Source organism: Musca domestica, unplaced genomic scaffold (genome assembly GCF_030504385.1).
Source record: "Musca domestica strain aabys unplaced genomic scaffold, Musca_domestica.polishedcontigs.V.1.1 209, whole genome shotgun sequence".
Taxonomy (NCBI): domain Eukaryota; kingdom Metazoa; phylum Arthropoda; class Insecta; order Diptera; family Muscidae; genus Musca; species Musca domestica.
This window is the reverse complement of record NW_026712257.1, coordinates 677,924-704,084: the sequence shown is the minus strand read 5'-3', so window position 1 is coordinate 704,084 and position 26,161 is coordinate 677,924. Positions and strand designations below refer to the sequence as shown.

Here is a 26,161-nt window from a genome sequence, read left to right as displayed (position 1 = left end):
TGACCTTCGAGAGGTCCTATAGAATACTTTTAAGGGACTTATTTATAGCTGAATTCTGTTTACAGACGACCTTAAACGGTTACTGTTTTTAGAGCACCTTCATCAGGTTTTATATCTTTAGCAGACTTTTAACAGTCTTTCTAGGTAGTCTTATTTTTAGAGAAACATTTCTCAAGATCTTTTAGAGGTATTTCTTCTATAGAAGATCTTCCGAGGCTATCTTTCTATAGAAGACCTTAGAGAGAATTTTTAATGGAATACCTTCTATCTATGGATATCTTCTTTCTTTAGAAGGTATTTTTCTACAGAAGTATTTTTTCTAAAGAAGTCCCTCTAAAGGTCTTCTTCCTATTTAAGGCCTTGGTGTCTTCTTCTTTTTATAGAAGATTTTCTAGAGGTATTACATCCTAAAGAATACCTTCTAGAGATCTTCTTCCTATAGAGAACCATCCACAGGTCTTTTTTATAGAAAAACTTCCAGTGGTCTTCTTTTTCTAGAAGACCTTCCAGAGGCCCTCATTCCATTGAAGGTCTTGAAGTCTTCTTATTTTTATAAAAGACCTTCTAGAGTTCTTTTTCCTATAGAAGACCTTCTACAGATCTTCTTCCTATTGAGGACCTTCTAGTGATATTCTTCCGGTAGAAGTCCTTATAAAGGTCTTCTTTTTATAGAATAGCTTTTAGTGGGGTGCTTTCTATAGAGGAGCTTTTAGAGGGCCGTCGAGATGTTTTTTTTATAGAAACCTTCTTACTTTAGAAGACATTCGAGAGGTATTCTTTCAATAGAAGACCTTCAAGAGTTCTTCGTTACATAAAAGGTATTCTTAAGATTATCTTTTTATAGGAGACCTTTCAGAGTTCTTCCATCTGTAAGAGATTCGAGTTTATTTGTGTCTGTTGAGGTCCTATTGAACAACTATTTAAACCCATAGAGACTTACAACTATAAAGATGTTTTTTTGTCTATGGAAGAAGAAGTTCTTCCGTATATAGAATTTTTTGAGAGGCATTCCGTGTATAGAAAACCGTTTAGAAGTTTTGAGACTAAAAAAGATCTTCAAGACGTCTTCTGTTTATATAATTCTATTGAAATGTCGTCTGTTTTTGCAAAACACCTGAGAATTCTTTTCATTATGGTAGACTTTTAAAAAGCCGTTTTCCTAGAGGTGACCTTTAAAAAATCATCTCCCCAGCGAAGGTTTGGTTGACGAGGAACCCAAGGGGTCTATAGGCTTTATTGTCTCTTAAAGAAAAAACTCTCGAAAAGTCTTCTTTCTAAAGAATAACTGAAGAAGGCTTAATTCATATGGGGGGTTCCTCTCTGCAAAAGACCTGAAACAGATCTTTTCTTCATTAAAGTTCTAAGAATGGTCTTCTCTCCGTAAGAGACATTTGGGAAATCTTCTATCCTAAGCAGAAATTCGAAAGGTCTTCTCTCCACAGAAGATGTGAAAGGTCTTGGAAGCGTCTACTTTCTAGAGAAGGGCCTCAAAAACTCTTCTCTCTTTGAAAGGATTTCAAAGGATGTCCTCTCTATAGAATGGTCAGCAAACCTTAATCCAGAGGTCTTCTGTTTATATTTTCTACATAAATGACGTTCAGATGGGGATATCCCTGTTGAAGACCTGTCTTTACTTCATAAAAGCCCTTTGAAAGATCTTCTTTCCGTAGAAGACCTTTGGAATGCCTTCTCTACAAATCAGACATTTGAATCACTTTTCTTCACAGAAGGCATGGGAGACTTTTAAAGGGTCTCCTTTTAGAGACGTTATTTTAACAATATACTCTATTTGGAATACCTGTGACGGTCTTTCTGCCTATAAAGAATTTCAACTAGTCTTCTATTTGCACAGAAGAAGAAGATTTGATTGGTAGATGGGTAATCTTTTTAATAAAAAAATGATACAAAACCTTTAAAGGGTCTTCTGCATATATATCATATGAAAGGCTTTCTGTGTCGATAGAAAGTTTTCAAGTAGTTTTTGTCTATACAAACTCTGTACATATTTGGGAAGTTATTGTGTTTAAAAATAGGCCATAGAGCGGTATTCTGTCTCTTCAAACGTCTGTCTTAACATGGCCATAAAGAGTCTTCCATCGGTTTGCCTCAGAAAGACATTTTCATGCTCTTTCTCCTAAGGAATCGTTTTTAAAGATAGTTTTTTTTTAATTAAGGTCTTTTAAAAGGCTTCTGTCTAGAATACCTTTGAACAATTATCTGCCAATGAAGGAGAACTCCAGAATGTGTTCGGTCAAGACAAGACCATTAAATGTTTACTGAACTCATTTTTATGAATGACTTTTTCATAGAACGCATTTTAAAATCTTTTTTCTATAGAATACCTTTGAAATACCTTTTGTTTGAAAACAATGTCGGAAAGATATCCTATCTACATCACCCTTTAGAGTGTTTTTTCTATAGAAGTCTTTGAAGCAGGAACATACTGAAATGGATACTGAAATCATTTTTTTGTATGGTGTATTTATTTCACATGCAAAATTATTTTTTTTTTCTACAAAGACCCCTCCCCCTCCCAAAGAAATGGTTTTGAAGTGCATTTCCGTGTACGTCCCTGCTTTGAAATAATCTCTTTCCTATAGAACTCCTCTTAAAACCAAAAACAATTTCCAAACTTCGCAACTCAAAATATTCCCCATTATGTTGTCACTTTTCCATTGTCTCTATGGCTTTGTTCACCACCGAAATTTAGCCGGAGCTTATTAAATATTAATTATCTTTTCAAAATCTAAAATTAAAATATTTTCCCAAACACAACAACAGCAGCAACAACAAAACAATGAATAAACAAATTTATGTGATTATTGGAATGAATTTTGATGATGATCGCATTTTAAAATGGTTTAATTATCTAAATAACATTATAATTTGTCGGGGCTATTATCCCGTCGCTCAAATGGTGATAATGACAACAACAGCAAATTATGGTTAAATAGAGTCATGGCTTTTGTTGTCTTGTGAAACAGTTGTTGTTTTTGGTGGTGCTGCTACTGGTGTTGTTATGGCTGGTGGCAATGTCAGTGGTGGTGATGGTGTTGGCGTTAGTCACTTTGTTGTGGTTTGTTGGCTTGTGGCCATAAAATAATAGCCGCCTGCTCTCCTGTTGCCACCGACACCGATGTCAGTCATCAGCACTCATCCATCCCACCTCCCGCGCTCGCTCTCATCACGCGCTGTCCATTGCTTATAATAATATATGGCGGTGTAATTAAATTCAATCAAATTTCAATTATTGAACTAATAAATTAACTGGCAATAAACACAAACTGTTTACCAGCAGAGCCAGCAACAACAACAACAACGACAACAGTAGCTACAACAATAACATGGGCAGCCATTCAACTGGCTGCCGTCACAATACGAGAAGCAGAAGAAGAACAATAATAGCAACACTAAAAACAACAATAATACAGTTTTGTACAAAATTAAGCTGCTTGTTACACACATACAATCAATCTGCAACACACACACACACGCATACATACGAATACCGGAGCCTTATATCCGCATCCGTATCCGTTTCCCGTAACAACACCTTCCTTTCCTCACAAACACACCCACACACATAGCCACACACACAAACAAAATTCATAAACATATACTTGTGTTTACATGGCAAAACCTAATGATATGTAAACGATGTTGTTAAATGCTTTACACAATTGCACATGAACAAACACACACACACCCCCCACCCCCCCACATATGAATAACATTACACACACACTCAATCACCCACACACACATATCCACATTGTATGAATTGTTTGATTTACAAAGTTATTTTGTGGAGTCTGATGAAGAGAGAGAGGGGGGGGGGAGAGCGATTTGACTGGTTATGCCTTTTATTGTTGCCCCAATGAAATCAATAGAATTAGGCTCCAATAAAGGCAGAAGTGGTATTTCAGGGGAATGGGGGGGGTTGGTGGTGGCAAAAGGACGCTTCCAAGTAATTCATTGAATTTCCAAGAACCGTAAATTACATCAACAAGTCTTCAATTGTAACATGTGTTGAACGGCAATGATTGAAATTATTTGAAAATATTTTGAAGTTTGTAAACGGTGCGGTTCAAAGAACGTTTAACGTTTTCGCTGGCTTTTCTGAAAATGAAGCAATAAAATATTTAGGTAAGGGTTAAATTCTATGAAAGTCCAGGCTCTGCTAAATAAGAAGATGCTCAAGAAAATTTGGAAATTCGGACTAAAATAGCACAAAAAGTACTTAAAGATAATGGATATGACTTCATTTGCATATATTTGGCTGGTAAAACTATAATTCGAAAATGACTTATCTTGTGGATTTTGGAAAATCTGTACGAACACTACGAAAAAAGCAAAAATATACTAAATATGTTACCATAAGTATTGAGCGGGCAGAGCTGGAGCTCTAAATTACTGCTGGTGATTTCTTCTACTGTTAAGAGGATCCTGTACAGAAGATATTTATGTCAATCTGAACTAAATGGCACAAAAATTGCTTAAATGATCATAGCACCTATTTTGAAATAACATGATGGACCTCTGGACCCTATTTTGAACTAACATGATGGATTTTTAAAAAACCACTCTAATTCGTGGACTTTTTAAGAAAATGTTTTCTTTGCTCAAATCATGTATTTATACCCTACAACACTATGTGTTGGGGGTATTATAAGTTTGATTGGGCCAAAAATTATGTAACAAATATTGATTTCCCACATAGGAAAGTATATATGGATCTTCCTAGCTCGCCGAGCTGAGTCGATCTAGCTATGTATGTCCGTCCGTCCGTCTGTCCGTCTGTCCATGTTAATTTGTAATCACTCTATAGGTCGCAATTATGGCCCGATCTTCACGAAATTTAGAATGGAGGTGGGGCTAGGGTCAGAATAGAACCCTATTTCTTTTGGAGATGATCGCCAAATGTTTAGGGGTTGAAATGGACCAAATACTGAAAAAATGTTGGATTTTGCAGTAGCTATTCAGGTCGCAATTATAGACCAATCGACGCGGAGTTTCGCATGTAGCTAGAGTTTAGGGCGGGGAAGAAGCCTACCAAATTGGGTGGTCATCGGATAATATTTAGTGGGTAAAATAGGCCATATCTTTTTTATTGAAAAAAAATTCAAAATTTTTCATTAAACGGCGAATATTTTAAATCACGGCGAAATCTCAAAGCCATGACAAGGTTACTTCTGATCTTTACATTGATGTTAAGATCCAAAAAAATCGAATATATAGCAAAATATGTGCGATATGTATGTCTATCAAAGAAGATATGCTTGAAAGATCTCATATATGTCGAGAACGGCTGAACTGATTTCGACAGTTCTCATTAATTCAGAATGGCCTCTTGACAGGAAAGGAAAAACGTCTAAAAAACGCATACAAATATCTCTCTAAACATGAAAATATTGATTTTGAAACATTTTCTCATATTTTTTCCATTTTGTCATATTTTTGGCATATTTTCATTTTGAATTAAACATTTGGTAATATTTCTACAGCTAACAAAACTAAGTAGTTAGGATATCAGGATATCATATACAGATCGCATTTATGGCCCGATCCTTACGAAATTTTGCATGGGGATAAGATGATCGCCATATATTTAGGGGTTGAAATGGACCAAAATACTGCAAAATTGTCAGCAGGTAGTAATTATCGCCCGATCCTCACGCACATTTGAATGGGGGTTACCGGACATTGCAAAAGCCAAGCAGTTTTGGATGGCCATCCAAAAATATTCAAAGTGTGAAATAGTTTGCCAACTTTTGTAGACAAAATACGAAAATGTCCATTCCAGTGACTTTTTGGAGAATTCACAAATACAGGAAAGACGCACTTCCAACTATTTCGTTAACGCTGATTTCGTTGAAGAATATAGTCAAATGTCTGTATTTCATATAGATGCGTTTCAGTCAAAAACCAATAATAAATGTTAATCTTTTGCCACTTCTGAGAGATTATAGGTCTTTGGGAAATATTGGTTCCAGATCTAGGAAGACCATTTACGTGCAACATCGACCAATAAATTGGAAATGAGCAAATTAGTTTAAGTTGCTATTATTCGAAAATTAGAGAACGAAACCTGATGGTTTTCTTTTATTATTTGTCACAATATCTTGCGGAATTCTGTCGAGTATTTCGCCTATATAAACTGTATGGTTCATTATAGTGTTGTAGGGTATTCAACGGTCGGCCCCGCTCGACTGTAGCCTTTGCTTACTTGTTTTTTTTAGAACATTGTTTTCCGGACGTCTTGACCAAAAAAAGTTGTTTCTGTGACCACTTCACGCGAAACCGTTGGTTTAAAAAATGTTCGTTGGAAATCTTGACCCGAATCGTGGAGGAGACAATTATTCCTAGGGCCCCTAGTGTCAAAATTGTGGATTTTTAGGAATGTCTTGAACCAAAATCATAGATTTTTGGGAAATATATTTTTAAAATCGTGAATTTTTAAGAAGAATATTTTTAGAATTCATGGCCCAAAGTCGTAGGTTCTTTGTTTCTAGGACCTCTTTTTCCAAAACTTAGGATTGTTTTTTTTTTTTTAATTTTATCTTTGACCATTGTCCTAAAATCGGAAAGCAAATCGTGAATTTTTGGGAAGAATATTTTAATATTCATAGCCCAAAGTCATAGGTTCTTTAAGGAAAAAAGTTTTTCCTAGGACCTCTTTTTCCAAAGCTTAGGATTGTTTTTTTTTTTTTTTTTTTAATTTTATCTTTGACCATTGTCCCAAAATCGCGGATTTTTTAGGAACATAGAGAATAAGACTTCTGGATCCAAAATAGGTGATTTTTTTAGCAAATTGTTTCTACGACAGCTTCACCTAAATCGTGATTTTTTATGAATCTGTATTTCTGGGAGTCGTTTACACAAAATAGCTGAAATATATGAATACTATGTCTAAAACTTTTTTTCGATAAAAAATGAGTATTGCTGTTTAACGAATATTCGTACAACTTATTTTAAGATCCAAATCATGGAGTTTTTGAATGTAATATTGGGGTTTTGTGAAGAAAATTAACACAAGATCTTTTTTTTTTTTAAAACATGATTTCAAACCTTTTTTGTTAAGGATCAAATGACCCAATATCTTTGATTTTTAAGGATTTTTTATTGACAAAAGTCCATGGTATTTTAAGAAAATTAAGAACTTAACATCAATATTGGTCATTTTTAACAATAATATTACAAGTCTTTATAAACAAATTTTAGAATTTTGAGATTTGTTTACTAGGACCACCTGACCTAATATCATCGATTGTAAGGCATATTTTTAGGATTTCCTGGTCGAAGAATCATCGATTTTCAAACGACTTCTTGATAAAAATCATAATCTCTTGAAAAATATTTTAAATGATTTTTTTTTCAAACTAATTGTTAATCTACAGCCATTGAAGAACTTTCTGGTCAAAACTCGTGCTTTTATTAAGAATATCAACGGCCTTTTATACTTCCAAAATAATACAAACAACACTTTTTGAGAGTTTAAAGTTCTAACGATAAGTGGTTGAGAAACATAACATAGGCTACAACAAAAAAGGGAGATGTTTGATCAAAACCATGCAGACTGGGGAGTATACTCAATTCCAAGAAACTCTATTACTCACTCCTTTACAAGTTCATCGTCTTCGTTCGTTATGATACTTTTGGTTTCCCGACTTAAAATTCCAAAAATTTTAACATCTGTCACAATGTCAAAATTAAACACAATTATTCATTACATCATATAAAATTCACCCAAGTCCGTTTCCAATAAAAACCTTTTCCCCCATGTTCGGACAAATTTATCTTAAATTGAAAATGAAACAATGATTTATGGTTAACATGGCCTCATAAAACACCCGACAAAAAGAGTGAAAAATATCATAAAGAAATTTATATGATTTCACTTTAGTCTGGCCAATATTTGTGGTGTGTTCAATTGAATTTCAGGTCAACATAACCTCTTCATTTATCATTGAATTGGTACGACATGCAATGAATTGGCAAATGGGGTCTCATATATTGTATTTTTTTTTTTTTTGAATTTTGTTCCCACCCAGCAGGGGATGTAAGTTATATTTTTTTGTTTTTGGTTTTATGGCAAACCATGTCATATTAACACAAAAACTAAAACCCTACCCGAAAAGAAGAGGAGACACTCTTACTCCAACAACAAGGAAAAAAATTGGTCCTGCTACCTTAACCAAATGTCACTGGGAAATATTTGCCGAAAAAGCCAATCCTTTGACTAGCATTTATGACCAGTTTAATATTCACAGGCTTTTTCGGGGTTGGAGACCTAGGGAGAATGACATGGGTGGTTAAATGAAATTGTTCTTCTCCGGCCGGGAAGGCAATTGTCGGACGTGTTTGGCATAACCAAGTTTTTGGTTATCGCCACGTTACATCTAGGACCAAAAATATTCGGTTTGTAATGCACACTACGCTAAGCCCACTTTGTGTGGTCGCATGCCTACTTTTAACTGTTCCCATCATCTAAACGTACTCAGACTACTAACATATGTACGAATGTATGTTTGTACGCTATGTGAACATAGAGAGATAGAGCAATGGCTGGCTGGCTGCCTGACTGGCTACATGGCCGAAATGAATGAAATGTTACAACATATGTTTGCCATGGCAAAAGAATGTTATGAAACATAAATGTTATGGCTTTTATGCGTTTGTCAGGATTCCGGTTTTTTGTTTTTTTTTTTTTTTTTTGTTGTTTTTTGAGTCTGGATATGTCTATTACTGTCATCTACCGGACATATGCTGCACACATGATATGGAATGCAGACGCAGGAGTTTCAAAAGGGAGGAGAAAGTAAATCGTATTTGAAGGTGCATTTGAGATTTATCATGTTTAAATTGGAATAGTAATGGAAGTAGCAGGCCTAGCAAACGTTTACAATATTAAAATTTTTAAAAAAAATTCTATATATTACAAAAATATCGAAAGTAAGAATCAAAAAATAAAAGAATGAGCTAATTATAAAGAAGTTAGTTAAAAGGTAAAGTTAAGCCATATATATTATATTCGACCTATTCATTTTAGATATGGGTACAGCGTCTCAATATTTTAATATTACTTTCGATTTTAAAATAGTCAAATTATAGAACAATGTTGGATTGTTTGTTCGGGATACCACAGTATTTTGTTGTTGCAAAATGGTCAGGCTTAATCCCTTTATTGTTGTTTTTAAAAAAAACCAACGTTTATTTATTAGTGGAGGACGATGGTAATATTTACCAGGGGATAAGGCAGGGTATACCTAGGTTTCAGACAGAGCCACCAATCCTCATCAGTTCCCTTGCTTTTTGTCTGGGATATTCTCCCCAGAAGTTATTTTAAAAATAACTTCAATGACAAAAAAAGGTCTTTAACCAAGTGACGAGATCGTATGCTCAATAGAAGAGGAAACAAAGAATTAAATAAAACTAAAATTCTTTTGGAAAAATAGTCAAATAATTTTAAAAAAGTTCAGAATTTACTTCGATCTAATTTTTTTTTTTTTTTTTTTTGAAAAAATCCGAAAAACTATTGCTTAGAAATTCTTAAAAAATATTTAATAATATAGGACAATAACCCCATTGATCCTTTTATTTTTTTAAGACAAATTTTGCTTTGTTAGACTACAACAAATCTTTATTAATTGACATTTTTTTTTAAAAAGTCAATAAACTACTTTAATAACCGAAAATTGTAGATCTATTAGCTCTAGACAAAAAAAAAAAAAAAATACCAACAAAATTTCCTTGAAAGTAAATTTTGAAAATATTCCAGATAGTAGCGTAGTCCTTCACAAAATTCTAAAAAAATCAACAAAAAACTGTGAGGAAAATTCAATGGTCGTGCTTGGGCGACAATATGATACCCCACACCAGTAGAGCTCTCGTAATGTAAAATTTTATATTGGGAATTTATGTGGAATATATCATATCACCTATCAACCTTAGAGCAGTTATAATTTGGTTTCGGAGGGAACTAATATATGGGGGCATATCCAATTCTGAACCGAATTTCACCAAATTTGACAGAGACATTTTTATCTTTTATACCAAATAACATTACCATATAGTGCATGATATCACTTCGAGAAGGATTATATAAAAAAAAACCAGTAAAGAAAGTCGGGCGGGGCCGACTTTATGATACCCTACACCACTTTGCTAATTTAGTAGAGGTCCACATAACAATTACAAGTTTTTATGGGAGAATTCAATCATACACGATATGATTATAATAATAATTTTAAGTTTAAAGGACTAAATATGCCGAACCATTTGTATCTTTTAAATTCGGACTTGTGTTGCCCATTTGGTGCACAATTAATTTGAAATCGGATAAAGATATATATGGGAGCTATATCCAAATCTGAACCAATCTCGATAAAATGTGGAAAAGATGTTTCTGAGCTGTATTTAAAATATTTCCCTGAATATCGTTGTTACGGAGTACATATTACGGCTGTGGGTAACAAATATAACAAATCGGATGAACAATATATATGGGAGCTATAGCTATATCTGAACCGATCTTCACCAAATTTGACATACTAGCTTCTAGATTCAATTCGGTCGTAAGTGCCAAATTCCATCCCATTTGAACAAATATTAGACGTTTGGTGAACAATAAAATGTAAATCGGACGAAGTTATATATGGGAGCTATATCCAAATCTGAACCGATCTCGATAAAATTTAGCAAATGTATTTCAGAGCTGCATTTGCTACATTTTCCCAAATATTGTTGTAACAGAGTGCATATTACGACTGCGGAGGACAAAAATAACAAATTAGATGATATAACAAATTAGATATCTATATGGGAGCTATAGTTATATCTGAACTAATATCGATAAAATTTGGAATACTTATTTTCAGGTCTAATTTGGTCGTATAGGCAAAATTCCATACTATTCGGGCTAATATTACACATTTGATGCACAATAAAAGGCAAATCGGACGAAGACATATATGGGAGCTATATCTACATTTTGACCGATAATCTCCAACAGGGTTCGTCCTTGGGCCAAACAAATGATCTGTGCAAAATTTCATCTGAATAGGCCAATAAATGCGAACTGTACTTTGTTTACAAAAATACATGGACAGACGGGCGGATGGACGGACATGCATAAATCGACTCAGAATGTGATTCTATGCAGATCATCAAAAGGAACTATGGGTCTATCTCGTTTCGTTTTGCCTGTTACAAACAAATGCACAGAGACATAATACCCTGACCACCTTGTGGTGTAGGGTATAAATATATATCGGCAAATATTGAAAAATTAGCTCGGGGTAAAGCCATTGAAATTTCAAAAAGTGCAAGAACTTACACCGCGAAAGAAAGGAATTAGGCTCAAAAGAGCTAAATAGTTACTTCGCTTGGCGAAAAGTGGTGAACTGCCGAATTTGGTTTTCTCCGATGAGAAAACATTCGTTGTCCAGCAGATTGTAAACAAACAAAATTATCGTGTTAATTGCCAAAGAGGTCGGCTGAAAATGTACACCTTCGCGTGGGCCGCCATAACAGTCGATGGTAGCTCTCCGCTCGTATTAATGGACCGTGGCATCAGAATAAATGCCGAATATTATCACGAAAATAGTCTGGAGGGTGTATTTAAGCCTTGGGCACGCAAACATTTTGACCGCAGACCTTGAACATTCCATCCCACTCAGCACGCGCAAACCAAGAATCGTTTCAAAACGAGGTTCCTCGCTTCATTTCCAGCGCACAATGGCCAGCAAAATCTCCAGATACCAATTCGTTGGACTATTGTATCTAGAGTATTTTGGAAAGCAAGGTTGGCACTAAAAAATACCTAAGTGTCGATCACCTCAAGCAAGCGCTTCGCCGGGAATGGGCCAAAATACCACAGAGCAACTTTCGGGCAGCTTGTGACGGTTTCACTGGCCGTTTGAAGGCCATAATTCGTTTCAAAGTTGACCAATTCGAACTAATCTAAACTTATTCTAAAATTTGATGCTATTTCCGACATTTTATGCTTTTATTCACTAAAATTTAAAAAAAAAAAAGAAAAAATGATGGCATTTGACTTTGTTGCAATTTTTGTATATCGCACCTGTATAGCTCTGTTGATTGTCAAAAAAATGGTTTAAAAAATTTAAATTGCGGTTGTTTGGTCTTTTGGAAAAAAATGAAAAAAAATATTGCTCCTTTGTTGGAACGGAGAAACATTTTTCTTAAATAATCCATTTTTTTTAATAATAAAAACTTTAAGTCCTTAAGGCTTAGTTGAAAATGGTAGAATTTTTGTAGTCCTTAAAAATAATGGCAATTTTCACTGATTGTAGCTCTGATAATGTTTGCTAACACTTATTGAAAATCGATAACTTTAGGTCCTGATGAAATTTTTTTAAATTCATTATTTTTTTATTTGTTGGTTTCTGAGAAAAGTTCTTTAACAAACTTCAAGATTTAAGATTGCGGTTCAGTATTTTTTTAAATAAATCATACAAAATCCAAGGTTGACCTTTTTTGGTCAATGAGCGCAATTCTCCAATCCTCCCTTCAGTCCAGCGCGCAGTCTAGTGCGATAATTCTGGAAGAAAGGTCTCATACTTAGATTGAGATCGGATATCGGCAATATTGGCCATTAATTTATTGCTCTTAAATTATTTTTTGACATTTTACTTTTCTCTTAGTCACAACTCTCACCCAACGTCCCCATTCATGTTTAAGATTCGAAATTAAATTTTTAATTTAATTTCTCAACAAATCATGAAAATGATTTAATTGCAATCCATGCTACCAAAATTTTCACACATTCGCATTTGACATGTGCCCCGAAGAATCCCTTTTTCATCAAAGGTTTAATTTTAATAGTCAATTATGAAAATTACAATAAATCTCAAATGTTATTAATAATTATTTTGTTAAATTCGATTTCTTTAATAGAAAAAGAGAATACATTTGGCTTTTATTAGATTTTTCTTGAGTTCACATTGAATTTTCATGGCAATCTTAGTTATCAATAATGTATGGCTGTGTGTGTGTGTGCATCTACAATTGAATATTCTGTGTGGATGTCTTTGTTGGTGACTAAGTGTGTGTGTGTGGAATACTTTCTCAGACGAAAATGAAATTTTGACTAGAAATGCAATACATGTGCCATTAGGCATACATGGGAATTTTATGGAGTTTATATGTGTGTGTGTATGTTTGCAGCTTGAACATCTCTGACGAAATATGGCAATTAAACATTGTCGTCCGATGCACAAAGCTAGCCAATAATCGCTTTTAATACACTGAACGATATGTCAATGGAAATTCTGCTAACTAATGTGATTTTCTTACGTATAAAGTTAAGTCTTAATTTCGAAAATTTGTCCATTCCTTCTCGACTTATTCAATTTTCTTTGTATGCCACAAATGCTCTGTCCTTTTATTTCACAATTTACCCTTTGCAATATTTTCAATTCTATTCAATTGAATAATAACAATATTATTAGTATAACTGTTCTATTCTCTTTCTCTGTGACTGTTCCTCTCTCTCTCTCTCTCTCTCTCTCTCTCTGTTTGGGTCCTTTGAGCAACATAAACTAATTAAAAATGCATTTTAAATGAATTTCATAACGAACTTTTCACAAACTGCATTAAATCGGTAATGCCTTCGAGTGTTCGAATGATACAGCATCAACTTGCGTAACGCCCATCTCCTCTCCTATCACCACTGGTAGCTTAAGTGATGTCATTCATTGAATGGCAACAACAAGGAAGCCGAGATTTTCGGTTGTCATCACCAAAGCCTTGTAAGCGCTTTGTCTGCTGCATCATTATCTTCTTGTGATGTGATACAAGACAAGACGAGATAATAGCAATAATAATAATGATTTCGTATGCAAATGTAGTTGTGTCAGCGGGGGGAGGGACGCACAACTACAAATGTCAAACGTTTGATCCTCTTTGTGGTTAATTTATATTTAAGATGCTCTGTGAATGTATAATGCAAGGAGGGGGGAAGGATATGAAAATTGAAACTAATTTATATGAAGGAATAATATATGAATCTGAAAAAATATAATTTAGATGGGACTAGTTCAAGCCATAAAATGTATATGGAGCCTAAATCAGAAATCCAAAAAATGCGTTATGTCAGCTTTAATATTGAAACAAAATTCAAAGCTGGAAATGTGTATCCTAGCAGATAAACAGGATTTCATATATTGAGAAATACGATATCCATTATGGGGATTTATCCGTCATCTATTTGGAAAAAAAATGTGTTAGTCATTGATGTTCTCTGAAATTCGTGAACCGACATTTGTTTCTGAAAATTTCATATGAAAGGTGACTTCAATACCAGGGTTTATATGTATAAACAGTATCTGTATGTGTATTGATTCATGACTTATATCCATTGTAATGCATTCATTTCAAAACATGTACATTAAATATATTTTAGAGAGTGACTAAGAGAAACCATGCTCAGGAGAAACGGGTGAAGCTAGAATCTTGAAATTTGGCTTGTGGGTCAACGGTGGTGTGTAGGGGTTAGAGAAGGCAGGGTTTTTGGAAATTCGAACATTAAGGGTACTAAAAGTACTAAAAGGTACTAAACTTTTAAACTATTGTTTTGGGCAAAGGGATAGGCAAACAATTTGGGATGAGAGTCGCCGATGTAGTATAGGATAGATATACCAATGGTTTTTTTTTAGAATTAAATTTGGTACTATTTCGGTATTATGTAAACGGATTGAGTTGAAATCTGAAAATTTTTATAAAAAGAATTGAGTTTGGAAAGCAGGGGTGATATTGGGAGATGATTTTGGAACGGTGTACTAAATACAAAAAATTGTACTAAATGGTACCAAAATTTGGAAATGGTACCAAATAAACTACAATTATTTTAAGGGCTAATGTTGAATAATCGTGGATTTTTAAAGGATTTCTTAAAGGACTAACAGTAAACGCTGATTTAAAAGGATATTTCGAATAAACGTGGATTTTTAAAGAATATTTTGAATGAATGTGAATATTTAAAGATACTTCAAAAATATATGCATGGATTTTTAAAGGATATTGCGGATAAATATAGACTTTAAAGTTTTAGTTTTAAAGGATATTTCCTAAAGAACCAATAATCAAATAAACGTGGATTTTTAAAGGATATTTCTTCAAAGACAAACAGTTTAATTAAAGTGGATTTTAAAGGATTTTACTTCAAGCACCAATAGTTAAATAAATTTGAATTATTTAACCAAGAGTCAAATAAACGTGGTAATTAAATGGTATTTTTCAAGGAGCAAGAGTTGAATAAACGTGGATTTTTAAAGGATATTTCCTCAAGGATCAAGAGTCAAATAAACCTGGATTTTTAAAGCATTTTTCTTCAAGGACCAAGAGTTGAATAAACGTGGATTTTTAAAGGATTTTTCTTCAAGGACCAATAGTCAAATAAAAGTGGATTTTAAAGGGTATTTTTCAAGAACCAAACATGGATTTTAAAGGACATTTCTTTAAAAACTAAGAGTCAATGAAACATGAATTTTTAAAGAATATTTCTTCTAGGATCAATAGTCAAATAAACGTGGATTTTTAAAGAATATTTCTTCAAGGATCAATAGTCAAATAAACCTGGATTTTTTAAAGAATATTTCTTCAAGGATCAATAATCAAATAAACATGGATTTTTAAAGAATATTTCTTCAAGGATCAATAGTCAAATAAACGTGGATTTTTAAAGAATATTTCTTCAAGGATCAATAGTCAAATAAACGTGGATTTTTAAAGAATATTTCTTCAAGGACCAATAGTCAAATAAACGTGGATTTTTAAAGAATATTTCTTCAAGGATCAATAGTCAAATGAACGTGGATTTTTAAAGAATATTTCTTCAATCATCAAGAGTCAAATAAACCTGGATCTTTAAAGAATATTTCTTCAAGGATCAATAGTCAAATAAACGTGGATTTTTAAAGAATATTTCTTCAAGGACCAATAGTCAAATAAACGTGGATTTTTAAAGAATATTTCTTCAAGGATCAATAGTCAAATAAACGTGGATTTTTAAAGAATATTTCTTCAAGGACCAATAGTCAAATAAACGTGGATTTTTAAAGAATATTTCTTCAAGGATCAATAGTCAAATAAACGTGGATTTTTAAAGAATATTTCTTCAAGGACCAACAGTTGAATTAACTTGGATCCTTAAAGGATATTATTTCAAGGACCAACAGTTGAATTAACTTGGATTCTTAAAGGATATTATTTCAAGGACCAACAGTTGAATTAACTTGGATTTTTAAAGGATATTTTTTCAAAGATCAACAGTGAAATAAATAAACAAGGACAAATACTCAAATAAACATGGATTTTTAAAGGGCATTTCTTCATGGATTAACAGTCGAATAAAGGTGGATTTTTAAAGGATATTTATTGAAGGACTAACAATCGAATAAACGTGGATTTTAAGGATATTTCTTCAAATACCATTAGTTGAACAATCGTGATTTTTTTAGAGGATAATCCTTCAATGATCAATAATCAATTAAACGTAAATTTTTAAAGGATATTTCCCCAAGGACCAAGAGTCAAATAAACCTGGATCTTTAAAGAATATTTCTTCAAGGACAAATAATCGAATTAACGTGGATTTTTAAACGATATTTCTTCAAGGATCAATAGTCAAATAAACGTGGATTTTTAAAGGATATTTATTCAAGGATCAAAAGTCAAATAAACGTGGATTTTTAAAGAATATTTATTCAAGTATCAAAAGTCAAATAAACGTGGATTTTTAAAGGATATTTATTCAAGGATCAATAGTCAAATAAACGTGGATTTTTAAAGGGTATTTCCTTAAGGACCAATAGTCAAATAAACGTGGATTTTTAAAGGATATTTATTCAAGGATCAATAGTCAAATAAACGTGGATTTTTAAAGGGTATTTCTACAAGGATCAATGTCGAAAACACAACGATTTTTAAAAGACATTTCTTAAAGGACTAAGAGTCTAATAAACGTGGATTTTTAAACGATACTTTTTAAGGGCCAACAGTCGAATAAACATGGATTTCTAAGAGATATTTCTTGAAAGGCTAAGAGTCAAATAAACCTGAATTTGTTAAGGATATTTCTTCAAGGACCAATGGTCAAATAAACGTGGATTTTTAAAGAATATTTCTTCAAGGATCAATAGTCAAATAAACGTGGATTTTTAAAGAATGTTTCTTCAAGGATCAATAGTCAAATAAACGTGGATTTTTAAAGAATATTTCCTCAAGGATCAGTAGTCGAATACATTTTCAAGGATGAAAAGTCGAAAACACAACGATTTTTAAAAGACATTTCTTAAAGGACTAAGAGTGCAATAAACGTGGATTTTTAAAGGATATTTTTTCAAGGACCAACCGTCGAATAAACGTGGATTTATAAAAGATTTCAAGGACCAATAGTTGAATAAACGTGGATTTTTAAACGATACTTTTTAAGGACCAACAGTCGAATAAACATGGATTTCTAAGGGATATTTCTTGAAAGGCTAAGAGTCAAATAAACCTTAATTTGTTAAGGATATTTCTTCAAGGACCAATGGTCAAATAAAAGTGGATTTTTAAAGGATATTTCTTCAAGGGTCAACAGCCGAATAAACATGGATATTTAAATGATATTTTTTTCAAGGACCATTAGTAAACAAAACGTGGATATTTTAAGGATATGTCTTCAAGGACCAAGAGACAAATAAACCTTTTGGTAAGGATAGCTTTTTCAACGACCAATAATCAAAAAAAAAGTGGAATTTTAAGGGATATTCCTTCAAGGACCAATAGCCAAAAAAATGGACGTTTAAAGGAAATTTCTTCAAGGACCAACAGTCGAATAAACATGGATTTTTTAAGGATGTTTCTTCCAGTACTAATAGCCGAACAGACGGAGATTTTTAAAAGATATTTTCACAAGAATCAGCAGTCAAATAAACTTGAATTTTTAAGGGATATTTCTTCAAGCATCACGAGTGCAATAATTACTTCACAGTAATTTACGTCCATTAGATGTGTTATACGCGCAAAAAACCAAATTAAAGCCCATCGACCCATACAGGTCCACTTTTCTTGCTAGGGGTTTGGTCATATTTCCAATATATTTGATGTTTTTTTTCTGATACGAAAACTTTTTACCCAAATGTTGTTAATAAAATAATATTAATCAATAACAATATATTACAAACTTTATGAACATTGACTTCTGCCAAATAATTCTTCATATTTTCGTTCCTTTTTTTCAATTCAAATTTTCCCTGCCACAATAAATCACGATTTATTGAAATCCCCCCAAAAATTCGCCAAATATATTTATATATATGTTCAGCTCTTTAAGATTTATACCCATGAACACAGAATATTTCTCATAACCATAAATTCGGCATACAGAGTGGTGCCTTTGAAATGCAAGCTATCTGCATCACCAGGGACAACAACAAGAAGAAGCAAAAAAAAAAACACAAACACCATTTTGTGCGACAGTATCACATTCGCATACAAGTGTCACATTTATGCACATTAATGGGCAAAAAATTGTTTTAAAATTATAAAACAACAAAAAAACGAGTTACCACTTTTGGAATTCGTTTATCAACTCCAGTTACTGTTGCATTCTTTTTTCGACCCAAATATTTGAAACCTTTACCCGGCATATGCTTATTTTCTCTTTTCAGAGGAATAGCAACAAAAAGTGAGAGAGTCTCCCAAAAATAAACATATTGTAACAGTGAATAATTGACCAAACAAGCGACCAACGAACCAACAATCCACATTTGCCACACATCACAGAGAATTTACAACATCTGTTGATAGTTTTTTTTCCGGGTCTATATCTCGTGCACTTTTTTTGTCGAGATATTCACTAACCTCAATGTGCCGTTACCATGCCGCACCACATGGTGGCCAATATCATAAGCAGTAGTATCATTGTCATCAGTGGGAACACAAAAACCATGCGACCACCCTGAAATGTTGGTGTGCCCAAACAAAAAAAAGAAAAAAAAAAACACCTCCATAAAGGACCAATATAATAACAATTTGCGGGACAGTATTAACAACTGAACTCCAGTGAACTGTTGGATAGAAAAACAAAGACAAATTTACTGTGGACACAGAGCTTAACATTTTAAGTTACTAAATGTAAAAGAGAAGGCCTTTCTTCTATAGAGAAAAGAAAAAAGAAGGCTTCTGAGGCCTTCCCTTCTATAGTGAAAAGAAGGTCCAGAAAGATGGCCCCAGAGGCCCTCTATTCTACAACGAAAAGAAGGCCTAGGAGGGCTTCTATTTTATAGAACAAGGAAGACCTCAGAGGTTTTCTTTTCTATAGCGAAAATAAGGTCTCAGAGGCCTTTTCTTCTATAACGAAGAAAGAAGGCCTACGCGGCCTTCAATTCCGCATAGAAGAAAAGGCCTCTCGGTCCTTCTTTTCCGAATGGAAGAGAATACCTCTGGGTCATTCTATTTTATAGAACAAAGAAGACCTCAGAGGTTTTCTTTTCTATAGCTAAAATAAGGCCTCAGAAGCCTCTGGGGGCCTCCTATTCCGTATAGAAGAGAAGGCCTCTGGGGACCTCCTATTCCGTATAGAAGAGAAGGCCTCTGGAGGCCTCTCGGGGCCTTCTATTCCGTATAGAAGAGAAGGCCTCTGGGGGCCTTCTATTCTATATAGAACAGAAGGCCTCTGAGGGCCTGCTATTCCGTATAGAACAGAAGGCCTCTGAGGGCCTGCTATTCCGTATAGAACAGAAGGCCTCCGAGGGCCTGTTATTCCGTATAAAACAGAAGGCCTCTGGGGGCCTTTTATTTTGATAGAAGAGAGGGCCTTTGGGGGCCTTCTATTTCGTACGGAAGAGAAGGCCTCTGGGGGCCTTCTATTCCGTATGGAAGAGAAGGCCTCTGGGGGCCTCTGGGGGCCTTCTTTTCCGTATAGAAGAGAAGGCCTCTGGGAGCCTTCTTTTCCGTATAGAAGAGAAGGCCTCTGGGAGCCTTCTTTTCCGTATAGAAGAGAAGGCCTCCGGGGGCCTTCTATTCCGTATAGAAGAGAAGGCCTCTCGGGGCCTTCTATTCCGTATAGAAGAGAAGGCCTCACGGGGCCTTCTATTCCGTATAGAAGAGAAGGCCTCACGGGGCCTTCTATTCCGTATAGAAAAGAAGGCCTCTCGCGGCCTTCTATTCCGTATAGAAAAGAAGGCCTCTCGCGGCCTTCTATTCCGTATAGAAGTGAAGGCCTCTCGGGGCCTTCTTTTCCGTATAGAAGAAGAGAAGGCCTCTGGGCCTTCTTTTCCGTATAGAAGAAGAGAAGGCCTCTCGGGGCCTTCTATTCCGCATAGAAGAGAATGCCTCTCGGGGCCTTCTATTCCGCATAGAAGAGAAGGCCTCAGGGTCCTACTTTTCCCTATAGAAAAGAAGGTCACTGGGGCCTTCTCTGATGCCTCTGGAAAAAGAAAATCTCTAGGGCCTTAGAACAACTCAAGGGGCTTTCTCTTCCTTTTTTCTGGGATTTTTTTCCGCCCAGGGTCCTTACATTATTTCTTTCAATAAAGTTTACAAAATAATTTTCCCACAGGTCCCTTTGGCTGAATATGCTACCTCCCCAACACTCCTAACCCACATCCATCATCAAATGCAATTTTTCAAATATTATTGACAAATTAAATTTTCAACACTTCCACTGTACGACGGAGAGATTGGTTTGATTGTGGCTAGAAAATGGTTTTATAGAAATTTGCGATTCTGGCTTTTTTTGTGGCCATGACGCACACACACATGCTCATGCTCAGCCATTGAGTAAACTAAATTTACATAAATGCCACTTTCCATTGCCACCACCACCAGCACCACGGCCACAAATGGTGGTCGAAAGAACGGTCCAACAACTGGACACATTTGCTGAGTATCATCTCTCCGGCGTTAGGTATTCGAATAAATATACATATGTTAACATTTATCATATTCCAAACGAAAAATTGAAAACTCTTCATGCCTGACACCATGACGAACACACAGGCAGACACTCACTCACACGTACTTCGCCTATTCCGAAAAAAAATACCGAATATTTTGTGACAACAATTGAACCGAAAAAAAAACACAACTCCATCAAAATTTGTGGAGCAAAAGGTAACAAGCGTCAATAATGGCCAGCTTGATTGCATTGTGTGTAGGTGTGTGTGTGATCGGCAATACTTACTGTTAAGCGACGATGATGGGCTAATTGAGCCACCACCGGCTACGATAACCCCATTGCCGCTGAGCACTGTGCCTTTGTTGTTGTTGTTGTTGACCGCATTGGTCGCAATGGAGTTCTTGGGTATGTGGTGATGCATTCCACTGATGCCGTTGGCGGCATTGGTGTGCGACGAGCCAATCTGCTGTGGTATGATCTTGTTGGTGGAGTCCCCCGCTCTTGCTGATAGCAGTAGGAGGGCCCCAATTAGGTACCAGGGGCCCATCAACTCGACACGGTTTGTCGATACAGATGTTGGTGTTGTTTGTTGCCGCTGCTGCTGCAGCTGCTGTTGTTGTGGGTGTTGCTGTTCCTGCTGCAGCTGTTGTTTCGAGTGTGGATTGAATGGCCTAGTCTTTGGCTTTGCTCTGAGTCTTGCTGATATTTCTGTCGCCTCTGCTGCTGTTGTTGTTGTTGCTCTTCTCTTTGTTGTTCGCCACTTGTGTTATAGACAAATCCAAACGAGTCTATGCCAGCATAAATGTTGCAATGCTGCAACAACATTATTTTAGCACATGCAACAAACATGCAACGCTTAGTTATATCGTCTCAACGGCATTTGAAGTGTATTTTTGTTAGGAGACTTCTTTGTTTGATTTTTATAAAAAATTTATATTTTTATTGGTGTTTTATTGTTGATCCAGGGGTGAGATAGATTCTTCCTTGTCCATAAAATTTACCACCTGAAAAATAAAAAAAAAATTAATTAATTAATAAAAATTAAAACTAATTTAAATATATGTTCTAAGGTTTCACCGAATATTGGCAATGAATGCCTTTAGTGAATGAATTAAAAACCCTGAAGGACAGATTCACTGGAGGCGAACATCCAAGACATATATTTTAATAATATCCCATTTTGATAGGCACTTTGTCATACACATAGTTTTTTACCCTACACCATAATATGGAGGGTATACAAGGTGAGATAAAAAAACTGCAACAAAGTCAAACGCCACAATTTTTACATTTTTAAATTTTATTGAATGAAAGAAAAAATGTCGGAAATAGCATCAAATTTTAGAATAAGTTTAGATTTGTTAGAATTGGTCACCTTTGGCCAATGAAACCGTCACACGCTGCCCGAATGTTGCTCTGCGTTATTTTGGCCCATTACCGGCGAAGCGCTTGCTTGAGGTGATCGTCACTTTGGTTTTTTTGGTGTCAACCTTGCATTCCAAAAAACTCCAGACACAATAGTCCAACGGATTGGTATCCAGAGATTTTGGTGGCCATTGTGCGCTGGAAATGTAGAGAGGAACCTCATTTTGTAACCATTCTTGGGTGGCGCGTGCTGAGTCCTGTTAGAATGTCCAAGACTTTAATACACCCTCCGGAATATTTTCGCGATATTATTCGCCATTTATTCTGATGCCACGGTCATGGCGGCCCACACCATAACCGTGGCCGGCGCTTGAGTTCTGGTGGCCAACCGAAGGTGCACATTTTAGCTAACCTCTTTGGCAAGTAGATACGATCATTTTGTTTGTTTACAAACTGCTGGACAATGAATGTTTTCTTATCGGATAAAACCAAATTCGGCAGTTCACCACTTTCAGCCAAGCGAAGCAACTCTTTAGCTCTTTTGCGTCTTTTTTCTTTCTGTTGCGGTGTAAGTTCTTGCACTTTTTGGCATTTCAATGGCTTTGCCTCGAGCTCATTTTGCAATATTTGCCGAATGGATTATTGCGATTTATTCAGCTCACAAGCCATTTTTTCCGCTACTGCAACGCGGGTTTCGATCAAGTCACTTCTTTAATTTTCGAACCTTTTCTGCTAATATTGCTGTTTTCTTCCGTCCACCTCCTTGACCTCGGGCTACGCTACCGGTATTACGGTAACGAGCGATGGTACGAGACACAAAAGATTTATTCACATTTAAATGCTGGAGTGCTCTAACGATAGGCACTTGTGGGTTTCCAGCCAAATATAAAGAGCTTGAACTCTATCAGGAAAAATTTTTTTTCTGGAAAATTGTCACAAAAATGCTTTCGTACGCTTGCAAACAATATAATGAGCTGTCACTGGTATAATTTTAATTGGCTTAGAAGTGACAGCCGTCTGATGTTGGTTGCAGTTTTTTCATTTCACCCCGTATATGTTATGTCTGCAGGACTCTTGGTATTAAAAATGGGCTATATAGGTCCACGTTTAGGTATAGCCTCCATATAACTGTACCGGCCGATTAAAGTTTTTTTTTTGGTGTTTAGTCACAAGTTTGACCCCAGCTTGTTGTAAATTGCCTGCAGGTGTTCCGATTATGTAACTTACATGCCTGGTTAGTGCTCGAGATATTCATTATTTTTAAAGTTTGTGTAACACTTTTCACCGGAAATGTTTTAAATTAAAAGTTTTAAGTTTCTCTTGGGTACTGCAGACTGTGACAAAAAATTGCCTATACAGGTCCAGGTCATCGTATAGCCCCTATATTCGTTATTTTGATGATTTTAGCGGCATTATTCATCGGAGTTATTTAAAATTTCGTATTTAAAGTTTCTAATAGGTACTACAGTCTGGTTCACGCCTTCGTATAGCCCCCATATAACGGCATCCTCCGATATTCGTTATTTTGACGATTTTAGCTTCATTATTCGCCGGAATTGTTTTAAAATTGATTCGCTTGAAGTTAGTAATGGATATTACAGCCTAAGAAAGAAAATTGTCTTTGCAGGTCCAGGTCTTCATATAGTCCCCATAAAACGGTACCTCTCTATATGTACGGTATTTTGATGATTTTGGCGATAGCATTGGAATTGTATTAAATTTCATATTTGAAGATCCAGATGGGTGCTACAGCCTGTGACTGTTGTTTATGCAGGCCCAGGTCTTCGTATAAGTCCAATGTAACCGTAACTCCCTATCTTCGATATTTTGATGATTTCAGCGACATTATTTACCGGAATTTGCTCAATTTTTGTATTTGAACTTCCTAATAGCTACTGTAGCCTGTGATAATTAATTGCTTACGCAGGTCCAGGTCATCGTCATATAACGGTACCTCCTTATATTCGAGATTTTGATGGTTTTTGCGACATTATTCACCGGAAAGTCGACATGCGACATTCATGTACATGTTTTCGCGTAGGCCCCAATTTAACGGTATTTTCCTATTTTTTTTTTTTTGCCAAATTCTTTGCAAAAACAACAATTATTGAACAGAATATTTGTATATTTTTAAAATCTCACGACCTGGTTAAAATGTTTTAAAGTTTGTTTGTTTTAAAAGCAAAAATAAAATATACAGGAATGTCTTATAAAGTATTTTATAAAATATTTACCTTAAAATGACTTGAAAATAACATATAACAGAAATCCACAACTAATATTCCTCCGGGAAGTCTTTGATAAAAGTTTTACAAAAAAAAAAAAATAAATAAATAAATAAATAAATAAATAAATAAAAAATATTCCTGGCATTGAAGCTTGAAGTAAACATTTTTATTATATCCTTGATTCTTGGCCCGGACATCCTTGAAAAGCTCTACTGATCTGGTCAGACTGTAGCAAACATAGTATGAGATGCGAAATAGGACCGAGGCGGCGACATCATTCATTTATTGGATATTCGGGATTTTTGTTCACAAAAGTTTACCATTGGTGGGAATAAAGAAATAGGTCTATGATTTCCGAAAATCAGACACTAGTATCTCTCCTTAAAACTTCGATCATATTAACCATATTGGGATTTTTGGAGTTTGAAGAAGACCCTAGATAAACTTCTCATATTGTCATGACTGCTCAGAATTAAACTATTTATGGTCGAGATATCGGCAGGAATGACCGATATTTAGCATATCACGACAAGACGTGCGTCTGATTCAAATATTGCTATTTTTAAAATTTTATTTTGTTCTGAATGTGAAATATGTGTTTTCAAAAAAAAATTGAGGTTTTATAAGATTGGTGAAAGAAAGGGATGGACCATGTATCCCATCTGCGAAAATCAGACATTCTATGAGAGATAATGTTCAAAATGGTTATCTTTTGTGAGAGGGATATGAAATGGACAGGGTCAAAATTGTCCATTTTCGTTCATATGTTTTGGTGTGCTGTATTTTCATTTTTTTTGTCAGAGATCAGATTAGTTTAATTTCACTCGGATAAGAAACTTGCTCGCGAATAGGATTGCTCAAAGTGTGGGAGTTGTTTACGGAGTCAACGTTTCTCCCTTTCGTTTTGAGTGGGAGCACTCCTGAGTCACTCGAATTCGAGTGAGTTTCACTCTTTGAGCAAAATCGAGCGAGGTCTGCCGAAGGGACCCGACCCCATACACAATCAAAATTTTAGAAAATATTGCGATGCAAGAAAATTTTGACTCGATCGGATACACTCTTTGAGAGTAATCGTACGCACCAACCGACCAGACAGACAGACGAACCCAGTAAAATCGATTCCAAATATCCCACAACGGGTGAGCTCTAAACCCGTTATTCCGATAAGGCACATTTTGTCCATAAATATAAAGTCCTGACAATAAGGCTGATCGTGTCATAGACCTTAATTAAAAACCCATCTCTGCAAATATTTCATATACATCCTACTTTTTCTTCTGTTAGAGATTCAATATGAATTTCCTATTTGTCTTCGAAGTTTGCAAACCCCTAAAACTCCTGCAGACTGGCGGAGCAGTAGAACTTCCTTCGTGGAAAGAGAGATAATGCAAATACTATTTTTTTGCAAACACACTATGTATGGAAATCCAAACAAACAAAAACAAATAAAGTTTCCTTCCCTTTCGTAGGAATTTCCCTGCAGTGCAACACAACGAGACTATGAAGACGTTAGAGAAGTTTTCCAACAATAACATTTGTTACCACAAATTCATTTCTTTTGCTTTAAGTTTTCTAAGTCCTTATGACTAATTCGTTTTGTTGTAGTTTTCTGCTCGGTTCTATTTTCTTTTTTTTTTTTTTTGTGAAGCTAGGAAAATTG

The 26,161-nt window shown here is 35.0% G+C and overlaps 1 protein-coding gene across 1 annotated transcript in view; it reads right to left on the bottom strand.

Moving 5' to 3' along the window:
* The window catches only part of LOC101890695 (neurotrimin), a 190,867-nt gene extending 168,965 nt beyond the window's left edge, over positions 1 to 21,902 (bottom strand). The window contains exon 1 of the mRNA XM_059122639.1: positions 21,194 to 21,902. Within this exon, the coding sequence (XP_058978622.1) occupies positions 21,194 to 21,455 (262 nt within the window). The 5' untranslated portion in view covers positions 21,456 to 21,902. The remainder of the gene's footprint in view (positions 1 to 21,193) is intronic.
* Between the last annotated feature and the right edge of the window lie 4,259 nt (positions 21,903 to 26,161).